The sequence below is a fragment of the Temnothorax americanus genome, unplaced genomic scaffold, assembly GCF_048541705.1.
Source record: "Temnothorax americanus isolate GAGA-0224 unplaced genomic scaffold, ASM4854170v1 Scaffold11, whole genome shotgun sequence".
Classification (NCBI taxonomy): Eukaryota; Metazoa; Arthropoda; class Insecta; order Hymenoptera; family Formicidae; genus Temnothorax; species Temnothorax americanus.
This window is the reverse complement of record NW_027509242.1, coordinates 3455657-3480064: the sequence shown is the minus strand read 5'-3', so window position 1 is coordinate 3480064 and position 24408 is coordinate 3455657. Positions and strand designations below refer to the sequence as shown.

General features: G+C 39.8%; 7 protein-coding genes across 15 annotated transcripts in view; 2 read left to right on the top strand and 5 right to left on the bottom strand.

Moving 5' to 3' along the window:
• LOC143905691 (uncharacterized) overlaps window positions 1-624 on the bottom strand; it is a 262762-nt gene extending 262138 nt beyond the window's left edge. Inside the window, exons 1-2 of the mRNA XM_077421251.1 lie at window positions 475-624; window positions 191-273 (exon numbers count right to left, since the gene is read on the bottom strand). The gene's annotated coding sequence lies outside the window, so the exon portion shown is untranslated. The remainder of the gene's footprint in view (window positions 1-190; window positions 274-474) is intronic.
• Window positions 625-1354: 730 nt separating this feature from the next.
• On the top strand, window positions 1355-4149 carry LOC143908480 (uncharacterized). Of its 7 annotated transcripts, none has more exons than XM_077426185.1 (6): window positions 1355-1459; window positions 2043-2194; window positions 2273-2829; window positions 2887-2962; window positions 3052-3237; window positions 3489-4149. In XM_077426185.1, exons 2-6 carry the CDS (start codon window positions 2182-2184, stop codon window positions 3899-3901), a joined length of 1245 nt encoding a protein of 414 aa, XP_077282311.1. In that variant the 5' UTR covers window positions 1355-1459; window positions 2043-2181; the 3' UTR covers window positions 3902-4149. The 7 variants fall into 7 exon arrangements, with proteins under 7 accessions (XP_077282311.1, XP_077282298.1, XP_077282317.1 ...); XM_077426172.1 differs by having other exon boundaries at window positions 2267-2829; XM_077426191.1 differs by lacking the exon at window positions 2043-2194 and having other exon boundaries at window positions 1371-1459; window positions 2267-2710; window positions 2798-2829.
• LOC143908468 (glycine dehydrogenase (decarboxylating), mitochondrial) lies at window positions 3999-8542 on the bottom strand. Its single transcript, XM_077426145.1, has 10 exons — window positions 8223-8542; window positions 8061-8139; window positions 7384-7519; window positions 6911-7301; window positions 6245-6765; window positions 5897-6179; window positions 5167-5816; window positions 4624-5087; window positions 4384-4529; window positions 3999-4315 (listed from the first exon to the last, which is right to left on the bottom strand). The coding sequence occupies exons 1-10, from the start codon at window positions 8427-8429 to the stop codon at window positions 4202-4204; spliced, it is 2991 nt and encodes a 996-aa protein (XP_077282271.1). The 5' UTR covers window positions 8430-8542; the 3' UTR covers window positions 3999-4201.
• Window positions 8543-8905: 363 nt separating this feature from the next.
• On the bottom strand, window positions 8906-11976 carry Pont (RuvB-like helicase pontin). Its single transcript, XM_077426154.1, has 3 exons — window positions 11713-11976; window positions 10085-10760; window positions 8906-9769 (listed from the first exon to the last, which is right to left on the bottom strand). The coding sequence occupies exons 1-3, from the start codon at window positions 11851-11853 to the stop codon at window positions 9216-9218; spliced, it is 1371 nt and encodes a 456-aa protein (XP_077282280.1). The 5' UTR covers window positions 11854-11976; the 3' UTR covers window positions 8906-9215.
• Window positions 11977-13152: 1176 nt separating this feature from the next.
• On the bottom strand, window positions 13153-14916 carry LOC143908539 (solute carrier family 35 member E3-like). The gene is made up of 5 exons (XM_077426235.1): window positions 14059-14916; window positions 13798-13950; window positions 13636-13718; window positions 13420-13558; window positions 13153-13349 (listed from the first exon to the last, which is right to left on the bottom strand). Exons 1-5 carry the CDS (start codon window positions 14548-14550, stop codon window positions 13281-13283), a joined length of 936 nt encoding a protein of 311 aa, XP_077282361.1. The 5' UTR covers window positions 14551-14916; the 3' UTR covers window positions 13153-13280.
• A 659-nt stretch (window positions 14917-15575) lies between these two features.
• On the top strand, window positions 15576-23034 carry Nup160 (nuclear pore complex protein Nup160). The gene is made up of 14 exons (XM_077426130.1): window positions 15576-15914; window positions 16411-16724; window positions 16810-16927; window positions 17026-17555; window positions 17641-18450; window positions 18539-18969; window positions 19076-19297; window positions 19380-20062; window positions 20133-20486; window positions 20595-20777; window positions 20867-21033; window positions 21111-21341; window positions 21429-21532; window positions 22370-23034. The coding sequence occupies exons 1-13, from the start codon at window positions 15830-15832 to the stop codon at window positions 21528-21530; spliced, it is 4230 nt and encodes a 1409-aa protein (XP_077282256.1). The 5' UTR covers window positions 15576-15829; the 3' UTR covers window positions 21531-21532; window positions 22370-23034.
• LOC143908546 (uncharacterized) lies at window positions 21605-24312 on the bottom strand. Of its 3 annotated transcripts, none has more exons than XM_077426249.1 (5): window positions 24068-24312; window positions 23837-23974; window positions 22319-22420; window positions 22193-22260; window positions 21605-22117 (listed from the first exon to the last, which is right to left on the bottom strand). In XM_077426249.1, the coding sequence occupies exons 2-5, from the start codon at window positions 23937-23939 to the stop codon at window positions 21986-21988; spliced, it is 405 nt and encodes a 134-aa protein (XP_077282375.1). In that variant the 5' UTR covers window positions 23940-23974; window positions 24068-24312; the 3' UTR covers window positions 21605-21985. The 3 variants fall into 3 exon arrangements, with proteins under 3 accessions (XP_077282375.1, XP_077282372.1, XP_077282366.1); XM_077426246.1 differs by having other exon boundaries at window positions 23837-24005; window positions 24082-24310; XM_077426240.1 differs by having other exon boundaries at window positions 23837-24008; window positions 24082-24308.
• Window positions 24313-24408: the final 96 nt, after the last annotated feature.

Below are 24408 nucleotides of genomic sequence, written 5' to 3'. Positions count from 1 at the left end.
TATAAAATTTTAATTTACGCATGCCTAACGTGTGAACGATAAATATGTGCTCATCTTACACGAAAATATATATTTTATATTTTATAAATTATCAGGGATATATTTACGAAAAATTCGTTCTTACAGTTGCAAGTTGAGAAAGAAGTACGAAATTTTACGAGATATAGTAAAAATATTAATTATCACGTACCTCTGACCAACAGCCACTTCGTTTATTGTGACGATTAAAGTTCTCGATCTGTCCTTCCCACGCGAGTTTTTTTTCCTTTTCACCTGAAAGTCAATAATATATTTTTGTGACGCGCAAGAAAAATTTCGTCCCGCGGAATCATTGGACCGTCATAAAAATTGGCCGAGCGGTGGCGGTGAAGTGAATTTTTTGCTATTCGAATTTGCAAATATGGCAGCGATACTCTTGATCGCAGGTTCCGAAAATGCGCGACTACGAGACGAGACACTAATTTCATCGCGTACCTGTCAGCAGCCGCGCGGCGAACGACGACGTCGATCCAGTCCTCGATTTTCCGAACAGATTTCGTTGTCCCTCCCCGATTATTAATGATATATTCACGACCGCGACGCGCGACACAAGTTTCGTGCCGCGAGTACGGGAGTACCGGTAGAAACTTGTCGAGGCTGGCGTCTCGCTTGAAGTTGGTCGCGCGCTTTGAATTTCGGGAAGTGGCGACACCCTGAAGTGGACAACAATTTCATTACGGCGCCCATAAGCGCGGTCATCTTGCAGACTTGCTTCGATATACAGCGATCAAAGATCCCAATTCGTGACAATGAAAATTTTCCGATGACCTTTTATGTTTCTCGTCGCGCGAAAAAAGATTTCGCGAACCCCGCGGCGGTACAAACTAATATCTCGTTTACAATTAATTCGCCGCGTATCCATTAACAGCCACTCATCAGCGTCGGCAAATATATAAAGACTAGTTCCCCTTCCTGTATAGGTTTTCTTTTTTTCTTACCGTCAATCTTTATATATCGCAAGCCGGGTGGAAACTACTTCGAATACCGCGTTGTCAAAGTCAAAGCGTTACCACATTATGTGTTTCGGACGTCGTCCGTGTGTGTGCGGCATTTGTTTCTTTCAAAGATCGCAAACAAATTTTGAACAAAAGGCCTTTTGTCAATTTACCGCGGGGAGTGTCGTGGTATCAACGATGATCGTCGGTCGTATTTTTACGCGATCCCTCGAAACAAATCTATCGTTAAAAGTGTCGTCGCGCGAAGGGAAGGCGCCTGTTGAACGTCGCGCCAATAAGCACGAAGAGCCACCGAGCCCGCGAAAATCCGAGGGCGCGACGCCCGGGCACGCCACGGCGCGGCGCGCGGCGCGTTCGTTCGGGCATATTGGGCACTATTGGGCAGCGCGGAAGGGAAGGACGGAGGACGCAGGACGCTATGGATGTGTTCGGATCGACGAAAGCACGCGCTCAGAAGAGCGACGGTGAGCATCGGTTTCTCGTCACATGCTGTTGCGGCTGCATCGGATAGACTGTCTTGCTTGCTCGCTGGTATCGCTTGCGGTGAATCGCATGATCTGCGCGCGTTCGTAGAAAATTTATCGGAGTATCTTTCACCTTACAACGTTTCATTTGGCGTTTTTTGGCGTTATGTTTGGGGGCGCTAGCGCTTCGGCGTACATGGCGGATAATCGTCGTACTAACTGCGCGCCGTACGCACGAAAAGTAGACGAAGACCCGTCGTGTTGACAGAAAAAAAAAACGGAAATTTCACGAGAGAGATCCATCTAGCCTCGGTCACGTCGAGCCACTTTTCTGCATCTGACTTTTTGAAAGAGAGAATGATCGTTCCATTTTCACATCCTGCTTAGACATCTTTGCAACTTACTTGCCTATATCCAATGAATGGACTTGTAAAAATAAACAATTAGAATCAGGAACGTAGAAACTGTCTTATTATCGAGAGCTTTATTCACCTGAAATTTTGCTTACATCTGGTCATCATCGTCATCTCCTGTCTGTAAAGTGTTTAATTGAATAATTATTTTTCATAAAAACGTAATGCAGAGTTCTCAGAGAAAAGAAGCGAGGCAAAGTGAAGTGCGAGTTGTACTGCGACTGGCTGCCCACAACTTTAATAGCTGATACATTGTAGCCTGCCTAGAAGTAGTATCTATATATACTGTGCCTATCCTGAACTCTATAAATGTTTAAGCCTGGTAGTTAGCTATTGCAAAGTACATTGGACCCTTTCTTTTTTTTGGCAAGGTGCAGTCTGCTTTATCTTTCAGATTTAGAGGTCACGGGTATCTCCCGTAGCGGACGCGTGAGGAAGAAATCCTCCAAGCTTGTCGACTTCGAATCTGACGATCTTACGGAGAATAAACTCAAGCGACAGAAGGCGCAGCAGTTGCAGACTCAACAACTCTTGGATCAGTATGAAGTGCAACAGCAGCAGCAGCAGCAGCAGCAGCAGATATTGCCCACGCAATCTAATCAGGCGGTTAACGTCGGGCAGCAGAGAAAGAATTCAGGCTCGAATCATGTGCAACAAAGGATCAAGATGGACCCCTTGTCTGACAATGAGGGACAGTCGTCTAGCTCGGAATCCGATGATCCCTCTGGGATAAACGAGGATGAGAGATACAGTATGGACTCGGGGAGCGACAATGAAGTAGATCCTCTCATGATCGACGAAAGAGAAATGGGATTCAGGAAGCTAGAGCCACCACCAGGTCAGGAAACCCCATCGCAAGCAAATAGTTTATATATGCTTGAAAAATGTAAGAAAAAGTTGGTTATTAAGGATGGAAAAATTATAGGCAAGACGAAGACACAGCGCAAGGATAAAGGGGTATGTACTAATGAGGAACGATATCAAAGAAGGGCCTTAATTTTTTTATATTTTTAGAAGACAAGATTTACCGCTTACATGCTATGGGCAAAGAAAGTTAGGCCAGAACTGTTAGAGCAAGATCCTTACATGGGTACCTGAGCTATATTATTTTTTTCTTTCATAAGCATGCAAGTGCACGCAACTTGCACGATGTCGTTTATCGATTGTTGCTTTTTGTAGATTTTGCGGCAGTTTCTAAGCGATTAGGAGAGCTGTGGGCTACAGTACCGCATCTGGAAAAGTACAATTGGCGCAGGCGTGCAAAGCGCTTGGCAGCAAAGCCTCATTCTTTGTCGCCAAGTAAAGATGAGCCCGTTTGGAAAATGCCACTGCCCGCCTCGCGAAAAAAATTCATTAATAAAATTGGTGGGTTTTTTTTTTAGTTTAATTGTATACAGGCAATATGTACACAATTTGTATGTGTCATGTTATGTATAGTTTACGTATGTCTGTCTTGTTTCCCATGTGCATGTGCACACACACACATTAGCCAAAAATATTTATTAAATTGAATATATATATATATATATATATTTTTTTTGGCTCTCGTGTGCATGTATTTCATTTAAATACTCAATACGGCATTAATATATTATTCTGTATATATTGTATTTCAGGCAATGGGAAAGAAACAAAGCCCGCTTCTGCAAAAAAAACTATTCAACTCGGCGTGCCATCTGTTGTTGGGAACGTTCCAGTCTCACCACCGTCGAATCGCACCAGTAAAGATCTGGTTAATGAGCCGGTAATAGGCACGGGAATGTACAAAGTCGTTGGAACGCAGCCAATCGATGTTGCAGCCCATCTCAAATTGCTTGGTGAGAGCTTGACAATCATTGGAGAACGTTTGAAGGAACACGATGGTCAGATAGCTGTTTCTGGCAGTCTTTCGGTTTTACTGGATTCGTTGCTCTGTGCCTTAGGTCCGTTAATTTGTTTAACGCAGCAATTGCCAGAAACTAATGGAGCTAAACCTGAAACACTTTCCCAAATGCTCGACAACATTGCTTATCTTATGCCTGGTCTATAATGTACAAAATATAGCCGGAAAATATGTAAAATATTTATAATATAATGTAAATATTTGTATGACAATTTAGATAGATAAAAAAAATAGATTATACGAGCGTGAAAACAATAACAATGTTTATTTGCTAAAAATTTAAATCTTAAACACAGATTCTCGTTATATTTCGTCTACTGTCAGATAAAAAATAACATTATGTTTTATATAAATAATATATTTGTATAAAAGTTATAATAAATATTTAAATAGTACTGCATTATATAACTAAGTAACTGTACATGGCATATAAATACAACGTCACAATTATTGTTCTGTAAGCGAAATGGGCGGGCATGTACAAAATAGATTCTTATCACCATATATGTCGTCTATCCTTCCAACGCTTGGCCAAATCTTGTTACTTCCTTTCACAAATGTCTAAAAAAAAAAAGACCAATTAATGTGTTATTAATATATGTTTGATATAATGCTCACGAGCTACTTACAGCGGGGAAAGCTGCTAACTCTCGCGAATATGGTCGATTCCATTCGGTCGTTATTACTTGCTCCTGCGTGTGAGGTGCCATTTTCAAGGGATTCTGTGCAATATCTAATTTTCCTTCTTCAATGTCCGCTATCTCCTTCCTTATAACTATCGAGAATTACAAATGTGAGTAAACGACGAGAATGTTAATACTCGACGATAAGATATTTTAAGCGTTATTTAATATTTTTTTAGAACTTACAAATTAAAGAGTCACAGAATCTATCCAACTCAGTCTTGTCTTCGGATTCGGTCGGTTCGATCATTAAGGTACCGGCTACGGGCCAACTCATGGTCGGTGCGTGGAAGCCATAATCCATCAGTCTCTTCGCAATATCAACGGCCTCAACATTGGCAGTTTTCTTGAAGTCTCTTACATCTAGGATGAACTCGTGCGCAATCAGCCCGGTTTCACCCTTGTACAACGTTTTGTAATACTTCTCCAATCTCTTGCTCATGTAATTGGCGTTGAGAATAGCCACCTGCGTAGCTTTGCGTAAGCCTCTCGGACCCATCATCTTGATGTAAGCCCATGAGATCGGTAGAATAGCGGACGATCCGAAAGGTGCGGCCGATACGGCACCGAAATTCTTTAACTCACCATAGCCGTTACTCGAACAATTTACTACTGGATGATTCGGCAGGAAAGGTATAAGGTGTCGCTTCCTATAAATTATATATTTTTTTTTATATATTTAACTTTAACAATGTACAAAAAGATTCTAAAATTAGAATAATTGCTTACACCCCGATGGGACCCATGCCGGGTCCGCCACCCCCGTGAGGAATGCAGAACGTTTTGTGCAGGTTGAGATGCGACACGTCGCTGCCGTAATCACCGGGTCGGCACAAGCCAACTTGAGCATTCATGTTGGCGCCGTCCAAGTATACCTGCCCACCGGCATTGTGCACCATGTTACATATGTCGCCAATCGTTTCCTCGAACACCCCGTTCGTCGATGGATACGTGATCATCAGGCACGACAGCGTCTTTTGATACTTGTTGATCATCTCTTTCAAGTGCGCCATGTCGACAGAACCGTCCTTCCGTACGAGAATCGGTTCCACCTGCATACCCGCCATTTGAGCGGATGCGGGATTCGTGCCGTGCGCGGATATCGGAATCAAACAGACTTGTCGATGTTTGTCGCCCCTCGACTCGTGATAACATTGTATAGCCCTCAGACCCGCGTATTCACCTTGCGCCCCGCTATTCGGTTGGAAACTAATACCGTCGTAGCCGGTGATCGCGCACAGATCTCGTTCCAATTCGGCGAATAATTGTTGGTATCCCTCAGCCTGCTCGAGTGGAGCGAAAGGATGTAGGTCGGTGAAACCTTTCAAACTGCAAGGCATCATCTCCGTCGTTGAGTTCAATTTCATCGTGCAAGAACCCTGTTAAACGCTAATATTGCTAAAGAAGCAAATATATGCGTGCGAGCACCAGTACAATATTTGTAACAAATAATAATCACCAGTGGAATCATGCTGTGTACGAGAGATACGTCCTTGTTCTCCAGAGACTTCATGTATCTAACTATTCTCGTCTCCGAGTGATAGCTATTGAAAACAGGATGCTGTAAATACGAAATAGTACGGTGGAAATCCGACTTGTCCAAACTTTTCGCGAGAAAGTTTTCATCTTTGACCACCTCTACAACCGTAGTGTTTGCCGAAAATATCTTGAAAAGATCATTCACGTCCTCCGTCGTCGTTGTCTCATCGAGAGATATTCCGATCGTACCGTCGTTAAAGTATCTGTAAATTTCGCAGTTTTATTTGATAAAATCATAAACAATTGTCGTCTCTATTTAGGGAAATACCTTAAGTTTATCTTAGCTATATTCGCATTTTCCTTTATCGTCTGCACAGAAATCTTTGGCGACACTGTAATGGTATCGAAGAAGTATATATTATTTATTGCGTTTCCAGCCACCTCCAAGCCCTTCGCCAAAGCTAGCGTCAAATTGTGCACTTTGCTCGCAATGTCTCGTATTCCCCGAGGTCCGTGATACACCGCGTACATCGCGGACATATTAGCCAGCAACGCTTGTGCGGTACAAATATTGCTGGTGGCCTTGTCCCTCCTGATGTGTTGCTCGCGCGTTTGGAGGGCCAACCGATAAGCGTCCTGTCCGCTGGAATCTCTCGTAACGCCTATCATTCTGCCGGGCATTGATCGCACCAGTTTCTGTCGGCACGCAAAGAACCCAGCGTGAGGCCCACCGTATCCGAGAGGCACTCCGAAACGTTGACTCGTACCCACGCATATGTCGACATCGAAATCACTCGGCGGTTGAAGCACAGCTAACGCAAGTAAGTCGGTGGCAGCGCAGACGAGTGTCTGTAGCGTTTACACATTGTGATTTTAACATTTTACATGTCAAGTTAATATCCATTCATAAAAATTACAGAACATTTTCCCTTCTGTGGAAATATTTATATCTTTGTTTGGCATATATTATACTATAATTTTTAACAACACATACCCCATTAGCATGCGCCTTCTTGACAACGTCCTCGAAATCGTGGATGCAGCCAGTTGTGTCGGGATACTGCACGAGAATACCAGCAATATCATTTCCGCTGGTGTCTACTTTAAACACGTCTCCAACTTCAAGCGTTAAACCTAAGGAAGCGGCGCGTGTTGCGATAACGCTAATAGTCTGAGGATGCACCCGGTCGGAGAGGAACAATTTTTTTCTCTTATTATGTCGACACGCAAGCGCCAGGGCCTCCGCCGCCGCTGTCCCTTCATCCAAGAGAGAAGCGTTCGCCACTTCCATCCCCGTGAAATCGCATATCATGGTTTGGTAATTCAGCAAGCCTTCGAGTCGTCCTTGCGAAATCTCGGGCTGATAAGGAGTATATTGCGTCGTCCTGTGGCGAAATGCAATAAAATTGTTTATACGATTCTCTTACGCATCTCACGTTTATCAAATTATGTGGCAACGCGATTTACCATCCAGGATTTTCAAAAATGTTACGCATAATCGTGTGCGGCACGCAGCAGTTATGGTACCCCATGCCTATGTAAGAGCGCCATACGTCATTCTTTTCCGAAATTTCTGTGATCCGCTTTATTAGATCGTACTCGGCTGCAAAAATTATTTGTGTTAATTTTGTTTTAATTTTTACTTCGTTTTATATGACGATGTAAAATTCTAATTATTATTTGTTGACATAATATTATTGAAAAGAAGATACGAAAATATAATGGGAAAAATATGTAGGTTGCATACGTAGTAACGTAGTATTGCAGCACGCGATATCGGGAAAAGAAATTAAATGTGGAAATCTATGTGACGGCATACGATTAAGTCTGAGAAACACGTGAAAGCGCAGAAGGCGCACGAGATTGAACTGTGACCGAAGATAACATGGAGGGTTATCAATATTAGGGCAAGTCGAATCGCACGGGAAGTCTCGTGACTTGTCACGTTTTCACGGACTGACCCACAGTTATCACGTCGTATCTTACAAGAACAAAAAAATGCATTTTTGCTATTTATACAATCTTAAGAGAAACTTGCGTAATTTTTGCAGACAATGAAACAAAGACCTAACAATTTACTCCAACAATTAACACGATCAAATGTTGATTAAATCTAAATATCGTTGATTAAGAAAACTACTCACTGACTGGCTCGTCAAGATTTAAATATCCTTTGTGAAGAATTTTAGCCGGTACCGCAGCTTCCGTTAATTCATCAAGACTCTGCAATATTGCGTCGCGCATAAAAATTAATCCAGTTGCGGTACAATTTTCACCGTATAAATGATTTTTCACAAGTAAATTACCTTAAATCCAATTAGGCCTAACATTTCTATCTGTTCGTGTTCCCTAGGTCCAATGTGCCTCGCTTGAAATTCCTCCTTTTGCGGGAGCAACTTACTCAAATTCTGCCTGTGTAAACTACTCAATTGCAAATCATGTATATGTCGAGTCACAACGTTGTGCTTATTTAGGAGCCTGGAACATTTTGCCATCTTCAATGTGCACTGCATCGTAACTTTGAAGAATAACGTGCACTCAGAGATATATTGGAAGTCGATTAGAATGCGGCGTTTAGCATTTAATACTACGGTCACTCGAGGCTCTCCTTAAAACTAACAAGTGTTAAAGTTAACGGAGGTTTTATACTCAGTACATATAGATATCACACAGTGATGTCACAACCCCTGATTACAGCTTATGAACTTATCAGCTTTTGAACCTTGAGCCGTTCGACGTCTAGGACAATATTGAGAAATTATTTTCATCGTTAATCTCGTGACGCTGAGTTGATGTAGTACAATCTAACGGAATTTTCTATCAAACGTAAACAAATCTTATTTTGCTTCTATTTTGCAAACGTTTGTGCAACACGTAAAAGATTTCATGTGACGCAAAGTAACTCTCGCAAATTTTAATTAGTTATCGATTTAGTACATTATAAGATTCAAGTGCATTAAAAAAGATTGCGATAAGACAAGCAAATATGTTCTAGTTTCACAAAAAGTTTTTATTTATGAAATGTTTTTGATACAAACATTTGTACGTAAAATAGTTCAATTCATGAGAAATGTTCTAATACATACAAGATTGTTTCCTTATAATAATGGTAATACATTTAATATCGCTACGCTATATGTACATTTAAAATAATTATTTTAATTAATTTTAATTCAAGAGGTAATTAACCGAAGGATTTTGAGAAAGTTAAAATATAATCGACAAACATCTAAGAATTAAATTACTCTTTAATTATTCTTGATGGATGTAAAGAAAATAAGTTACCGTAAAATCAAGTTTTATTTCAAAAATTTATCTTGATTTTGCGTGAGTATCTTAGCCGACGATTTAGCATCCAAAAAAAGCGCATTAACTTCCTCAACGTCCTCCTTCTTAATGCTGGTTCTTTCATTGATTTTCGCCGTCAAAGCCGCAGGTGTTAGAAGTTGCACTACATATCTCAGAGTAGTTTTCGTGCCGAGTTCGCTGAGACTGGACAGAGCTTCGTCGTCGATTTGCAATCCTTCCGTAACAGCTCTTAGTTTAACTATTTGTTCGATCTCGTGTCTCGAGTATGGAAGAGTTCTTACAATGAGAAGACGGTCCAACAGGTCGAGAGGTATGCCGTGTGGAGAGATAATGTCTTCAGATCCCCGGATCACGCAGCGGCCACGATTTGTAGCGAAAATAACGATCGGCGCTATAGCACTTTCCAACGCACGATGTAGATAAGTGAACGTCTCTATGTCTAGCATATGAACCTCGTCTATGAACAATACTCCTGGTACTAACTCAGCAATGCCTTGATCGATGTATTTGTTTACTACTTTGTTTATCTCTTTCCGCAACTTATCTGAAATGATTTGTTTCTAATTAGACATATCTCAAATTATAATTGAAAATGAGATATATAATTATATATCTTTAAAGTATAACTCAATCTGAGAGAGAAAAATGTAAGTTTATAATGTAAAATATATTAATACGCCTGTTTCCATTCCATCATTTAACAGAATGGCACTACAAGCATCATCTTTATCTTTAATTATAACTCGATAAAAAGAACCTAAACAACTTGTATATTTTTTTAATTTTGAGTTTTAGATTTACTTGCTAAAAATTACGAATTATTCTGTATAAATAATGTACCGATGATTTTCTCTTTTACCTGTAATTTCAGTTTTCTTAGGTTTCATCAATTGTCCCATCATGGACATTATGTCCTGTCCTCCTTGCGGCTTGGCATTAGCTACATCCAGATCATGCAACGTTACATCCTGAATAACTTCCTTCTTTTTATGTACATCGCCTTTCGGTAGAGGAACATATTCCTCCGCTTCCAGATCGAATTCCGTAGCAAAATTATCGCTTCGACCTTGCCTCTTTACCGCCCCGCTATTGGCTTCGATGTAGATTACATCGCCAGCTTCCACCTTCTCTTTTTGCAGAGACTCATATATGGAAGGGTCCAGTTTTAATTGTTTTGTGCCTTTGGAAGTCTTCAATCCGAGGACTACGTGAGATACAGTTTTACCATAGCCACCCATAGGATTCTCCGTTTCGACAGGTGTCAACTCGGTGACTTCACCCTCGTATACCTCCTTAGTCTCTTTGATCCGCAAACCAATGGCCCTCCTGAAATTCTCCATGAGGACCTCGGTTTTCTTAATCTCCGAGCTGTAAACCTCCGAGCCCACCATAGGACAGAAAGGTACTTTGTTACCGAGTTCTTGAGCGATGGCAAGCGCTATCGCGGTCTTGCCTGTGCCTGGCGGACCAGCCAATAACACGGCACGTCCTGCCATCCTCTTTGACTTTATCATGTCGACGACAATGCCTGCTGCCTGTAAGACCAATATTACGCTTAACAATCCTGATCATCATCCATCGAATCATTAAGCCCCTTGCACAATGTCAGGCAACAGGCAATAAGAACAGGGAATATAAATCAGAAATCATGTATAAATGCAGAATAGTGACATAGGCAATAGACACAGAGTTTCCGTCACGTTGGAAATTCTGTGCCTATTGTCTGTTGCCAACTAATCGCAAATAGCACTCGAATTTTTTAGGTTGTAATTATCAATTTATTAGTTATTTCCTGTTCCTATTGCCCGTTGCCTAGCATTGTGCAAGGGGCTCCAATGTAAAACAAGAAAAAAATGTAAACAGGACTTTGATGCAAACTTTATATAAATTTTACTTTCATCTCTATTGAGAAAATAAAATATGCAAAAAAATGAGTGTTTCCAGCAAGGTACACATAAGTACATAAATAAACAATCGTACTAGTTAGTGTGCTATGTTACTATTATTATGGTTACAACGTGACGCTACATATGCTTTGGAGCATTCTTCTTCTCTTTCTTTCTTCATTGAAAGAAGAGAAGAGGAATGCTTCGAAGCATTTGTAGCGTCACGTTGACCGTAGCCCTTGTTATACGCGTTAGGATGACACGTGGCTTCGCGCGAAGGCGGTTGATTCTTAATCAGGGGATCTCTGATTCAAGTCCAGTCCTCATCCCACATGAATCTCTCAAGTTATGAGACACGTTAGAAAGTTTTGGTGTGAATATAAAAGAAGTAAATTGTAATTCATTTCGAGAGCAAATAAATTTACATTTAAATAATTATTACAACACCTAAATGACTAATTGGAAATAGAGAACTGTAACGCATTCTCTGATGATACTATCGTTTATGAGTATAACGCGACACGATGTCGATGCAGCGTGATGGTTCCTGGAAAAAACATTTCAACGCGGCGGTTCCCGCCGCTTTCAAGGAAACCCTAACCTCTCTCGCCATTTCCTGACCGACGAGACCGGCCGCGCTCTGGAGGGCCGTGCCGCTTTCATCGAGACCGAGGCCCTTGATGTGCGTGTGCGCGGAGATCCTCTGGGTCTTGGCGGTGCTCTTCACCTCCTCGATCTTCATCGTCGTAGCTCTCTCGCAAAACTTGACCGACGTAAACAGGCGACGGCGAGGCGAGCGCGAGCACGTTCGAAATACTTGGACTTGGAGCTTGGAGCACGACAGCACGTTGCTATAGCTATCATGTTTGTTCGATTGAATACATCCCCTCCTTCTCCTTCCGGCCGCGTTGTTAGAGCAACGCCATTTAGCGGAAATCAAATGCGCAGCAGCTTGCGCGTCACGTTCCGATGCGCGCAAGCTCGCGTTTTATTGATCCGCTCTCGCCGATATTTCGCGGACGACTCCGTTATTCGCGAGTGAAATTAACGAGGCAAAGCTCGAAAATAAGAGATATATCTCCCGAATTTGTCAGTCGAGAAGAATGCGGCTTTAAAAATTCTGATTGTGGAAAATAGAGATTTTGCAAAGCTGACCGCGTCAAAAAGTCCGCGTCTAGCAATTGATACGTTTTTTGAAGGCTAGATGTCTCGCGGGACGACGATTTCTCGCTAGCGCCGCGGACGGGCTGATTTCATATATAAGAGCATTCTAGGAAAGGCTCCGTTGGGTCTGATGCACCTGGGAAAAAGCTAACGATAAATCGTAATCTTAATTTGAAGTTGCCGCTAATTTCAATACAGTTGAACTATCTCAGCCCAAGGTGTGACGTCGACCCATTTTGCTTCGAGATACCGTTTTCCCGCGGATTCTTTTTCGTCGAACCTCAACCCTTTTAATTCACTGTAATTACTCTCGTGCCATTGTATCGATTCAGCTTTCCGTTCGAACGCGACCGACGACTTTTTTTAACCGCAACCATGTATTCTCATCTGTTTTGAATTGAATTTTTTTTCCGAGACTTTCAATTAATTATTAAAAATTTATTTATATCTTCGCAAAAAAAAAAAAAGACACGACATTAATTTAAATAAATATTTTTCTGTACAAAGTCATGTTGTTGTATATCGTTAAATTTTTCTTATAATTTAGTATTATTAAATAGTAATATTAAATAGCATTATATAAACGTTTTTGTGTAACGACATAGTAAAAAAAAGCTAAATAGCGCGCGTCTGTAGTGTACTAGTAGCAGAAAAATTAAAGAGACGGAACAATTGCAATTAATCAACATTCGAGGAATCGAGCTCTAATTTTTCTTATCTATTTCTATGCTGAAAAAATTCACTCATATTTAATTATAACAAATCATATTACATCAAAATTATAATATAGAATTGAGATACTACAATAATTCGTTCTTCGTAAGATTATCGTGCGTGACTCGATATTTTTTAGAACGAGAAACCACACTCTAACAAATTCGAGAATAATAAATAAACGTTTATTGTAACGTAGATTTCAACAGCTTACAAAACTTATGCGTTCATTAAGTACAGGGATTTATTTCTTTCAATTCCTTCGATTCTATTATCCTCCCTAAAACGGAATCACACTTTATACAGAGGCTTTGCTTCTCTGTCTTCAAACTCTGGTACTAACGTCTGGATATCTTTCATCTGGAACGGAAAATTATGTATTAAATGCAAAGTATACCGATGACGAGAGACATCGCGCAAAAAACCTTACCTTAACATGAGCGTATAATATGATTCCCACCAATGTCAAAGTTATACCAACGACTTGATTTATCGCTAACGTTTCGTGGAAAAGTAACGAGCCTCCTAGCAGCAGAAGGCAGAATTTGGAATGTCCAACCATATTATATCTGAGCATTTTGTTAAAGTGCATAACACGCGAGTTTGTTGACATCTCGTAATATAATACATATTGATGTAAGGATACGTTAAAGGCGAAGTCTTTCCTATGATCCAGTAGGAAGTTAAATTCACGAAGAACGCGACCACACCCGACAGTATCACCATGATCTGCAATAGACGTACAATGTGATCGTTCAATAATCTCGAAAGCTTCTGAGATTTGTCGCTTAACGTTTCAGAAACTTACTATGTCCGACAGTGACCAACTGTGCGTGAATGTCTGTCCGACCGGCTCCAAAATTGGAACAACGATCAACAGCATAACGGCAGACAGTGGCGCTTGATAAAATAACAACTGCATTGGATCCATTTGAAACTCCTTCTGCTTTCTGTTTATCATCTGCAAGAAATGACAAATGGAATAATTGGCATTGCGCACTTGTACCTGCGCATAAAAATTTCTATATAAATTCCATAATTATCGAAAGTATTGTAAGAAATCACGTACAACTTGATACAGAGATGTCACGAGTACTCCCAGCGTCGCGTAGATGGTACCAACGACGTTGAATTGTATGTCGTAATAAAAATTGATCACGACTCCCAGCGTAATCGGTATCAGAGTCAACTTAACGAGTATGCCAAAGTGCTTCCTGTAAAATATCATCTGCATCACTATCACGCAGGGCGTCGTGAGCATCTTCGCCACCTGATAAGTCCCGACTGTGTTGTGGGCCAGGCTCAGGTTCGTCAGGACGACGAATCCGCAAAACGTCATGGCGATCAACGCCATCTCCTTGATGTCGATGTCCTTGACGCAGAAGACATCCAGCTTCTCGCAGATCAATAGGCCGACGAACGTCACGAAGAAGTGTATCATGGACAGCGTGATGTTTGGAAAGCGTGTGTGGACGTAGAGCCATTTGTTCAGGAGCACGATAACAATTGAGAAGGCTATGTTTAGCGTCAGGTAAAACACGGTGACCACCTTCTTGTTCATCTTTAGAGACCCTAATAATGTTTGCCGGCCGCGAAAATTCAATGATTCCGTTAACAATAACGTTAACGTTGGCGTTAACGTTTCAGGACATCAGGTTACATCTCACGCGAGCGCGCACACGGAGGCTCCCGGCTTAGAGAAACATCAACGGTAAATACCACGACCGTGTTCCATTCGGGTTCATTTATCCGCTCCATCCGACAATCACATAATTCGCGTACGTCGAACGGTGTGCCATGTCCGAGTGTCTGGAGCGTCCGTTCGCCAATCATTCAACATTTCAGACGACCGACAGCGATTGACATCACGGCATTGCGAAGGGACGCTATCGAGGATAGTGAGGATACGTATACATTACATACATACACCACCAGGCGATCTCACGTGACTTTCTTTCGCGAATGCACGAGAGTGCGTTCCAAAATATACTGACTACTCTGATAAAAAAAATTTCTCATATTTTAGATTTATGAAAAAATCTGAAAAAATATGTCAAACCTCTCAAATACTTTCAAAAATAATTGGATGAGGATTTTCAGAATATTTTGCATGTATGAAAATTTTTTAATAAATCAATTGCGCAAATTTTCTTATATTGTATTCAGATTTCTACAAAGATGGAAAAAATCTGAAATATTATTATTTTACCATTAGAATCAAAAGCCATGCGATCCAAGCTTAGGTCTTTGAAAGCCTTATATTAGTTTCTGTATACATATATGTCTATATATATACATATAATTTTTCCAACGAACTGCGCGCCGATTATTTGTCGGACTTAAAACACATTATTATTTTATTCTTTCATTATTATTTTGTCTAAGTTTCTCTGAAAAACGTTCCAATTTGTATAAAAATAGAGCCAACGTAAGAGCTGTCTTAAAATTTTCATAAAAATTCTGATATATATCTTTTTAATAATATAAAAAATTCCGAGACATATATTTTTCTACCCAGGATCTTAAATATATATAAAAAAGACTTGAGACGATTTTAAATATATAACATCGGAGTTTATAAATATCGCTTGAATTTGAATTATATTATTTGTTTCTCGCGATATGGCCGAGAGGGCATTAGTGCGCCAGCGAGGTTTTTCCCGCCTATCTCCGTATAGTATCTCGTCGATGACGTAAGTGAAGTGTGTGAAGCACACGAGGCCGAGGCCAACGAGGCGAGCGCCAAAAAACCGTTCGATAACCGCTCAAATCTTCGGCGGTTTTTTCTGTGATGTAAAGTGACAAAATTATTGTAGCAACTTCCCGAAAAGTATCGGAACATGGTGGAGTTCCCGCTGGGGTATCGCGAGGTCGTGCCGGACCAAACTCTGCCAGAGAAATGGAAAGAGATCACTCTGAACACAGGTAAAGCGTGTCCTAACCTCCGGCCGGGAGACTCCGGCCACCCGGCAAACGTATTTTCGGTCGCGATGTCACATAAAAACGCCTCGAGGAACTGTTCACGGCGACGCGCAAGCACGACGCTCGCGGAATAATGTATCGTGTAACGTTTATAAGTCGAAGTATCAATTTTCGCACGCTCTAACCTCTGCCTGTCTATGCTCGTTCTATGTAAATTGATTTTGGATTTTTAACGCCGTAAATTAAACGGCACACGTGACCGATTCTAAATTTGTATATGTGTCAAACACGTACGTCAATTTGCCGCGTTTCGGTAAAATTAATTTTAGAGAGTAGTAATTATTATTTAATTACTATTAATCACTAATCTCTCTCTCTTGCTGTTATACGAAATGTCATGATAGGTAATCGCACAATATATGATAAGAATTAAAATAATTGTGTTACTATATTATTCTCCATTAACGAGGAATGCATAATGAGGATTTTATTTTTACAGGTGGAAGCCAAAGCACGTTGCAAGACATAAAAGTACCAGAGAGGGCAGGCGGCTACTCGTACAAAGATTCTTCCACGTATTTCACTCGTAACCGCTTTATTTACTGGCGCATTTGCCACGACGTACTCGAATTGGTCGAGCACAGTTTGGATATTAATCTTGCCAACTGTCGAGTGAGATACAAATTTACGGACACTCCGATTCTAGATGGGATTTCCATTCACGAGACAGTCAACTCCGTCATTATCTTGATCGTCACTGTTTCCAGCGTTCACAAGCTTTCCTTTTCTCATCCAGATAAGATATACAATCAAGTACGCATGAATTTTGTTACTTGTTTTTGATATATATTTTGTTGCCAAGAATATTCTGTCAATAATAATTTTTTTTTTTTCCAAGGAAACTCTATTGGGCACATATACAGATCTCAGTGTACAATCTATATTCAGCGAAGCCACCGTACAACATGCCAGAGATCCTCACACATTTCACATTATTTCCAATGCTGGAGCTACAAGTAAGAGGTTGCAAGATATGGCGTAATAATTACAACAACGCAATAAATTTAGTTTTGTCACTGTATTATGCCAGACATTGATTCGACAATGTTTTTAGATTCTCCGGTGCCTCATGCAGCAGCGTCGTGGCTTACCTTGCCGCAAGAAGAGGCGCTGTTTGCCCTTGCCTATAGTTCGGCCACTATATTACTCTTGAGGCTCGACACTCTCTCAGGTCTCGTGCACACCAGCGAACTGAAACAGGACTCGATAATGCCCAAATTTTTAAGCGGCATAGCCACTGCATTCAGAGGTCGTAATACCGAAGCTCATGTGGCTATGTCTCTCGTTATACACAGTTACGGTAGCGATACGTATCTGTTCGCGTTATGTCGAGAGGGCAATGTACGTATATGGTCCTGTAACAAGACGCAGTGTGTGGCTGTGACGGACGCAGCCACCGAGAATCGTGTTGTATCTCATGGTGCGCAAGCCCACGTCTTGAGGAAAGCGCTGGGCAACGATAACGAATTGTATCTTGGAATTTTCTTAAAATTCGGCACGAAATGCGAATTCAGCATTCTGAAGCCTGTACAGGACAATGGCATATTCAAGTTTGTTAGATTATGTGCGTTATACGCGCCAGATGTGAGTACTTTCATTGATATATGCTTCTCTTTTTATGTATCGTACTGTGAAACAAACGTAACGAATTTACATTATTTTTACACAGCAACATCTGGTGGATTTTGCATTTACGCCAACTAGATTGTGGGCAGTGTGGAGGACCGCGGACATGGATACGGTGGCAGTGACGCACGCACAGTTACCACTAACGGCACTAACGCATCGCATTAATCCCGCATGGGAAACTACGATCTTGGAACAAGCGCGCGACAGAGATTATATTGTAACCGAACCTGGAACGGATCCGAGAGAAGCTTACATCAATTATATATTTCATCCTGGACAATTCTCATTAGCGGACATCACGAAAGCTCTGAGCATCTACAGAAGATCCAATGTAGTTGCAGACATGACCTTTTCACCGGCCGTTCTAAAGGAGAGAGTGTGTATGGCCGTAGAGGCTGAGATGCAAGCGGAAGTGATGGATTACGTGATTATGGATGAAGATTATCTCGAAATCGCTAATCGATGTTGGTCGAAATTCTATTCGTGCGTCGTTCAATATCACGCCAACGGTACTCGTCCAGTAGGTCTGCTGTTACTGCCGAGTGTTTACGGCGCAGTATTATTGAAGAAGTCCTCGTTCTCGCTTCTGAGACCTATGGAAGCCTTAGAACATCTTGTGCTTTGCAACGATAAGTCTTATATTTCTCGGTTCAAGACAACGCCCGTTCTGTCGCAAGATGAGGACACATGCCAAGATCTAATCGTGTTAATGTCCGCGTTGGTCATGTTGGGAGAACAATTATCTGAAGAGACTAAAACGGAAATCGAGAGAGAATTGTATCATCTGAGAAGTCCAGATATCATAATCAACGATTTGCTGTCGAAACTGATGTTGGAACCCGACGATTCTGTGAGTATTTTAATTAATTTCTATTCTCGTTTTCTTTTTTTATATGTTGGAAATCTCTTCCATGTGACACGTACACTGTTAAAAATAGCTGTCGGATTTTGACTTCCAATCGGAACTCTGTCACAAACTGAGTAACGTCAAAGACATATCGAGTGCCATGGCCATGTTGTTGGAAACTTTAACGTATGATCTTGGGCAGCCAAATAAGCTGCAATTTGACGATGATCACGATACTTCGAAGATCTTGTTGAACGTCAGTCATCTATTTGGCAGTCAACTAGGAATTTCCGCGGTGGTGGAAACCATAACGCAAATAGCCCTCTTGAGATTCTCCATCTGCAGGGATTTATTAATGCTGCAACAACTCATACTGAGGCGTCCTGAGATGTGTAATTCGAGATCTTTACACACTATAAGATCATCATTGGCGCCGAGAACCGTTGTACTTACTCAAGCTTACTATGTCGTCACATGGATATGCGAATCGACAGCAACGTATACGCCTTCGCAATCATTACTGTAAGTCTTACATCGTTTTAACGTAGTGTAAAAACTATATTTCCTATTATTACACGATATCTAAACAGCATCGTGAAAACGTATAAAAAAGATTATAAAATTTCAGCGAATCCAGCTCCCAGCGTCTTTCAACTCTTAAGCTCGCTGATTCGCGGATTAATGTTGGACAAAGGCAGCACCGATCTCTCTCGCTGTTAGAACTGTTTATTCACAGTAGTGGTGCGAAACACGCTCATATTCTGATGGCCCAAGCGAATATGGACCCAATCGCTCTGATACCGTGGCATTACAGTATGCTAACGCATGTGACGCTTCTCGCGCAACTTGTGTATCCTTTAATAACAGTCTTAGCAGTTTGCGTGAAGTCCAGATTCATTGTCTCTTCATATTTTCTTAAACAAAGCAATTAGATGGCCGATATCCGGAAATTTTATCTTCCCCGAATGGTTGCTCTCCAGTTGCCAATTCCTGCTTGTTCAAGAATACGTGAGACTTCTGAATATGTGGTGCGAATGGAACAGCGCCTCGAGGAAATTTATATTAGCCGTTGCCTTATTAGAAATGGGAGAGATGCAAAAGGCGTGCGATCATTTTCTTCGTGCTTCCAACGGAATATTGACCGACGTGTTTTTAGTGGATGCCTTACTCAATTCTAACATGACATCGAAAAATAAGGATCTAGTTCATTATTACCTGAAAGTTATCAAATTGTTCGAGGAACATAATGCGTCCGACTGTATCATAGAGATCGCCGAAACGGCCATAACAACCGCCGACGCGGATGATCCGAATTTACCGACGCTTCATTCCATAATATTCGCACAACATTTGAGTCTGGGTCATCACACGGAAGCTTACCATTGCCTGAATGCGAATCCAGACCCCGTGCGCAGAGTGGACTGCTTACGGCAATTGGTTGTTACGTTATTCGAAAAGAAATTGTTAATAGATTTGATTTCTTTTCCCTACGTCGATATGTACGAGGATCTCGAAAGAATAGTAGAAGGTAGAGCCAGAAGCGTCGATCTTATGGAAAACAATTATTATAATTTTCTATACAGTTTCCATATCAATAAGCAAAATATGCGAAAAGGTGAGTTTCTTGTTCTATAATTGTGAGCATCTATGTCACGTTGCTACAAATTTCTTTAATATTTTTACAGCCGCGTCCATAATGTACGAACAAGCTATGCGTTTAAGTCAAGAACCTCACTCCACGCCGATTATAGCGAAGCAAGCACAATGTTTACTGGCGTGTATCAATGCTTTGCATCATGTAAGAGAGAAGTACAGATGGATCGTAAGGCCGGTAATTGATCAGAGCATCCCTAGCGAGATGAACTCGTCGAATCCACAAAAGAAGAGAAGCATTGACGGAAAAGAAGTATCGCATTACAAGATAAAGAAACAAATTGAAGTGCTCGAATTAGATGACATCAAAAAAGAATATTATATAGTAGACGCAAGATTAAAAATATCGAAAGTGAATTCGGAAATGCATATAGTCACCCATACCGGTAAATGTCTTTTAACTACGTAATTTATCTTTACAAGGAGAAAATGAATGGATTTTATTATAATTTAAAAATTGGATTATTCTAAAAAAATATGTTTATATATTTCAGAACTATCCGAGCTTATCGTCACCTTGTGTAGCACTGGTTTGTACGTAACGGCGTTACATTTATGCGATGTATTTAAAATTAGTAAAGCCTCTGTACTCAAAAGCTTGACCTCTCAATGCATCAAACTAAGTCAACGCGAAGATCCAAATGCCTGGGATTGGCTAATACAAAATGATATATTTGGTGCGCATAATTATTATAATTTTTGTAAACCGTTGCGGCGGAACGATATTTTTTCCAAGGAATATATGACGGTCAATATTCTTTTTCAGATATTGGAATATCTAATACAACTATTACGAACACCGCTTGGAGACTATTGGAGTATTTCACATTGAAGCACGAAGAGAGTGATAACTGCGAATTACATAAGGCCGTTGCGCAAAAATTATTGCAGGATGGAGCTTTTCTACCACAATGGTTATTAATATCGTATAAGGTAACTACTCAGTCAAATTTATATATGTAGTGTTTCTATATTTATAAAATATTATATTCACATAAAAATTATTGTAGAAGCGAAACGCCTCAGAACTTCTACGTCTCATGCTAAATACGGGTCGTCTAGTGGAAGCCACCGACTTAGCGGTAGATTATATTAACGCGGTATTAGGTAGCGGTAAAGAATATTTTGGTCTTGAAACACCATTAATAGCTACCGCGCCGTCTGTTTGGTTACCGCATAATACCATAGAAGTATTGTTAAGTGAATTAAAACACTTGAGTAAAGACTCTGCTCATAAAGAGGTATATATTAAATGTATATTTTCAAGTATATTTTTATACTTATATTAATACCGTAACTTGATATTAATGCTGCGATTTATATTTTAGAGCTACGAGAGATTAAACGCAACGTTGGAGAGCTATCTGAAAACTGTAAAACGCGTTTCGGAAGACATGATTAAAATGAAAATGATGAATGAACAATCCTAGTGGTAAGTAATATATCCATTTATTCAATATGTATAAGTATCACACACACACACAATAATTCTTGTATGTATCAGTTTTGAGCTCCCAGTTCAATGTACATATGGAAGAAAGACTTATACAATATATATAATTATTTGGTCAATATATATAAGTCAATATATATATATAAAGGCATACAAGAGATTAACATCACAGACAAAGGAGCATCGAGCCGTAACAAGGTGTTGGTGTTCATATATTCTATATTAATTAAAAAATTACAGACGTTTCGGACCTATATAGGACCATCCTCAGTGTCGTACAATTAAGTCAATTAACGCAACAGTTCGTTGAATTCGGAGTGTAAACCATGAAACTATTTAATTAATATAAAATATATGAACACCAACACCTTGTTACGGTCGCTGCTTTTTTGTCTGTGATTTCAATATATATAATTATTTGGTATAAATGCATTAAGTATAAACTGGATCAACTAGATCAAATGGATCGTCATTAAGTAACAATATAGTTGTTAATATGATAACGATGATGAGCAGTGCAATAATAATTGCGGCTACCGTACAAGGACTTCGTCCGAACAGTACCTGTAATGGCCGTTAAAAATTTTAAATTTTAATTGAATATTCCATCAATAAAGTGATCGTGATTAAAGTCGTTACCATTAATAAAACTACTGCTGCAATAATAAAAACAGATCCGAGATGTAACATGAAGGATGCAACCCATTCTAAAAAAATTTTATGTAGAAAACAATGTCTTGTATTATTTTTATATCAGATGCTCACCTAAATGCAAATTCTGGTTAAGCCTAATACTTGTGTATTTTTCAATTGCAGAATCAAGCTCACTTGTATCTACAGTTCGCGTATCATCTCTCAACTGGTCTCCTGCGATGTACATACTTGTGTCAATTTATATTATTAATACAGTAACTGAAACAGTATAAAAACATTACCATTTGTAATTTTTGAAATTAATTCTGACTTTTACATTTATCAATGAGTTTTTCATTATGTAATAAGGGAATTTTTTGTTTGTATGGTGATTTAAAGTGCCAAGAATGGATTGTAATATAATTTACACATCTTGTTAGAGTACAGTCAACGGTAAGGATGCCTTGTTGAATGTTTAAATTTTAATCTTAAATTATTGTTTGTGACACATCTCATTATTTATTATTTCTATAGCTTTAGAAGCTACAGAATACGTATAATAAAGTTAAATGCCGTTGTCACGTTTTCTTTATTTGTATACGTTGCAACGTCTACAGCCTTACCTCTTCTGTAATCTAACAATGTTTATTGTATAAAACATTCTCATTAAAGACTGTTACTGATTTGCGTCATTCTCAATATATATATGATAGTATATAATATTATATAGAAATAATTCTTCCATTTTTACATTATACACGAACATCAACAAAACAATTTTTTATTGTTTACCGTGAGTTTTAAGAGCAGTGATGTAAACACTACGTGTTTATAAACCGATGATTTTACTTGCAACTTTTATTTAAATCCTGTCATACCGTGTAAGATAGAAAGTAAATTTTATTATGAAAATAAAATGAGACAATCATATGTATAACTTTCAAAAAAATGTGACACATGTACCATAATGTATACAATGAAAACATTCGTGATTATTGAATCAAATATTATAATAGAAGATATGCTTCACATTTTAAATCTTATACATTTTTCTAACGTGGTCGTATGTGTGTAATTGCGTTACTAACAACAGTTAATTCAAATTCAGTGCTAAGCGAGTTTTATCACTATATGAAATCGTCCTAAATAGTCAAATCAAGTGTCTACTACAGATTTTATCCACGAAATGTTAACGGAAATGTAAAATATTGAATCCACTCGATGACAAATTGACAAGAGAAATTGGGAGCTTTCCAGCAAGCGACACAACTCGACACAAGTATCGTTTTATCTTTGTTGCTCATTACCAAAAAAGAAAGATAGAAGGATGTTTGTGTCGACCTGTGTAGCTTGCTGGAAAGCTCCCAAAGAAAAGCCTGTCGTTTCGTATCTGCCATATAAATAATATTTCATTTGTAAGATGACAGATACTGCTCGGGTTCTATTGCCAATCTGTCATCAGATTGAGTGACCACGGTCAAACTCCAATTAGCTTAATCAAGCAACATCTGCACAATTTTAACATAGAATTATAAATTCAATACATGAGAAAAAAGATTAGATTGAAGTTAAAAGGATTTAGAAACCGCTCCTGCCGGTTGAATGAATCGCCAACCAAGTTAATCAGAATTTGATCAAAGTTAAACTTACTACCAGGTTCTTCCGGCAAAACACAAGCGTATCGTGAACACAGTTGACGCCAGTCTATCAAGGGTACGTTCCCAAGTATACTGACAATACCAGGATCAGACATCCAAGTTATATACGTCTCTCTACTGTCAGCAGATTCTGTAACGCATCCAGAGAAACTTGACCCAATCTGCTGAGGTACCGACAACACTTTATTCGCCGAAGCTGGCGTATTAGCGCAATAGTACGCACGTATATATGCTTACCTCGACGTAAGCAACATCCTGTCACGCAGGATTCTTTAGATCAGTGCCATTTCCCGATGAGCAACATCGTCCGAACTGAAAACAGAGATAGAGACTAACAAGCTGGAACCAACGTGATCGGCGGCATACATAAAATATTATATTCACCATAAAAATATTGCAGAAGCGAAACGCCTCAGAACTTCTACGTCTCATGCTAAATACTGGTCATCTAGTGGAAGCCACCGACTTAGCGGTAGATTATATTAACGCGGTATTAGGTAGCGGTAAAGAATATTTTGGTCTTGAAACACCATTAGTAGCTACAGCACCGTCTGTTTGGTTACC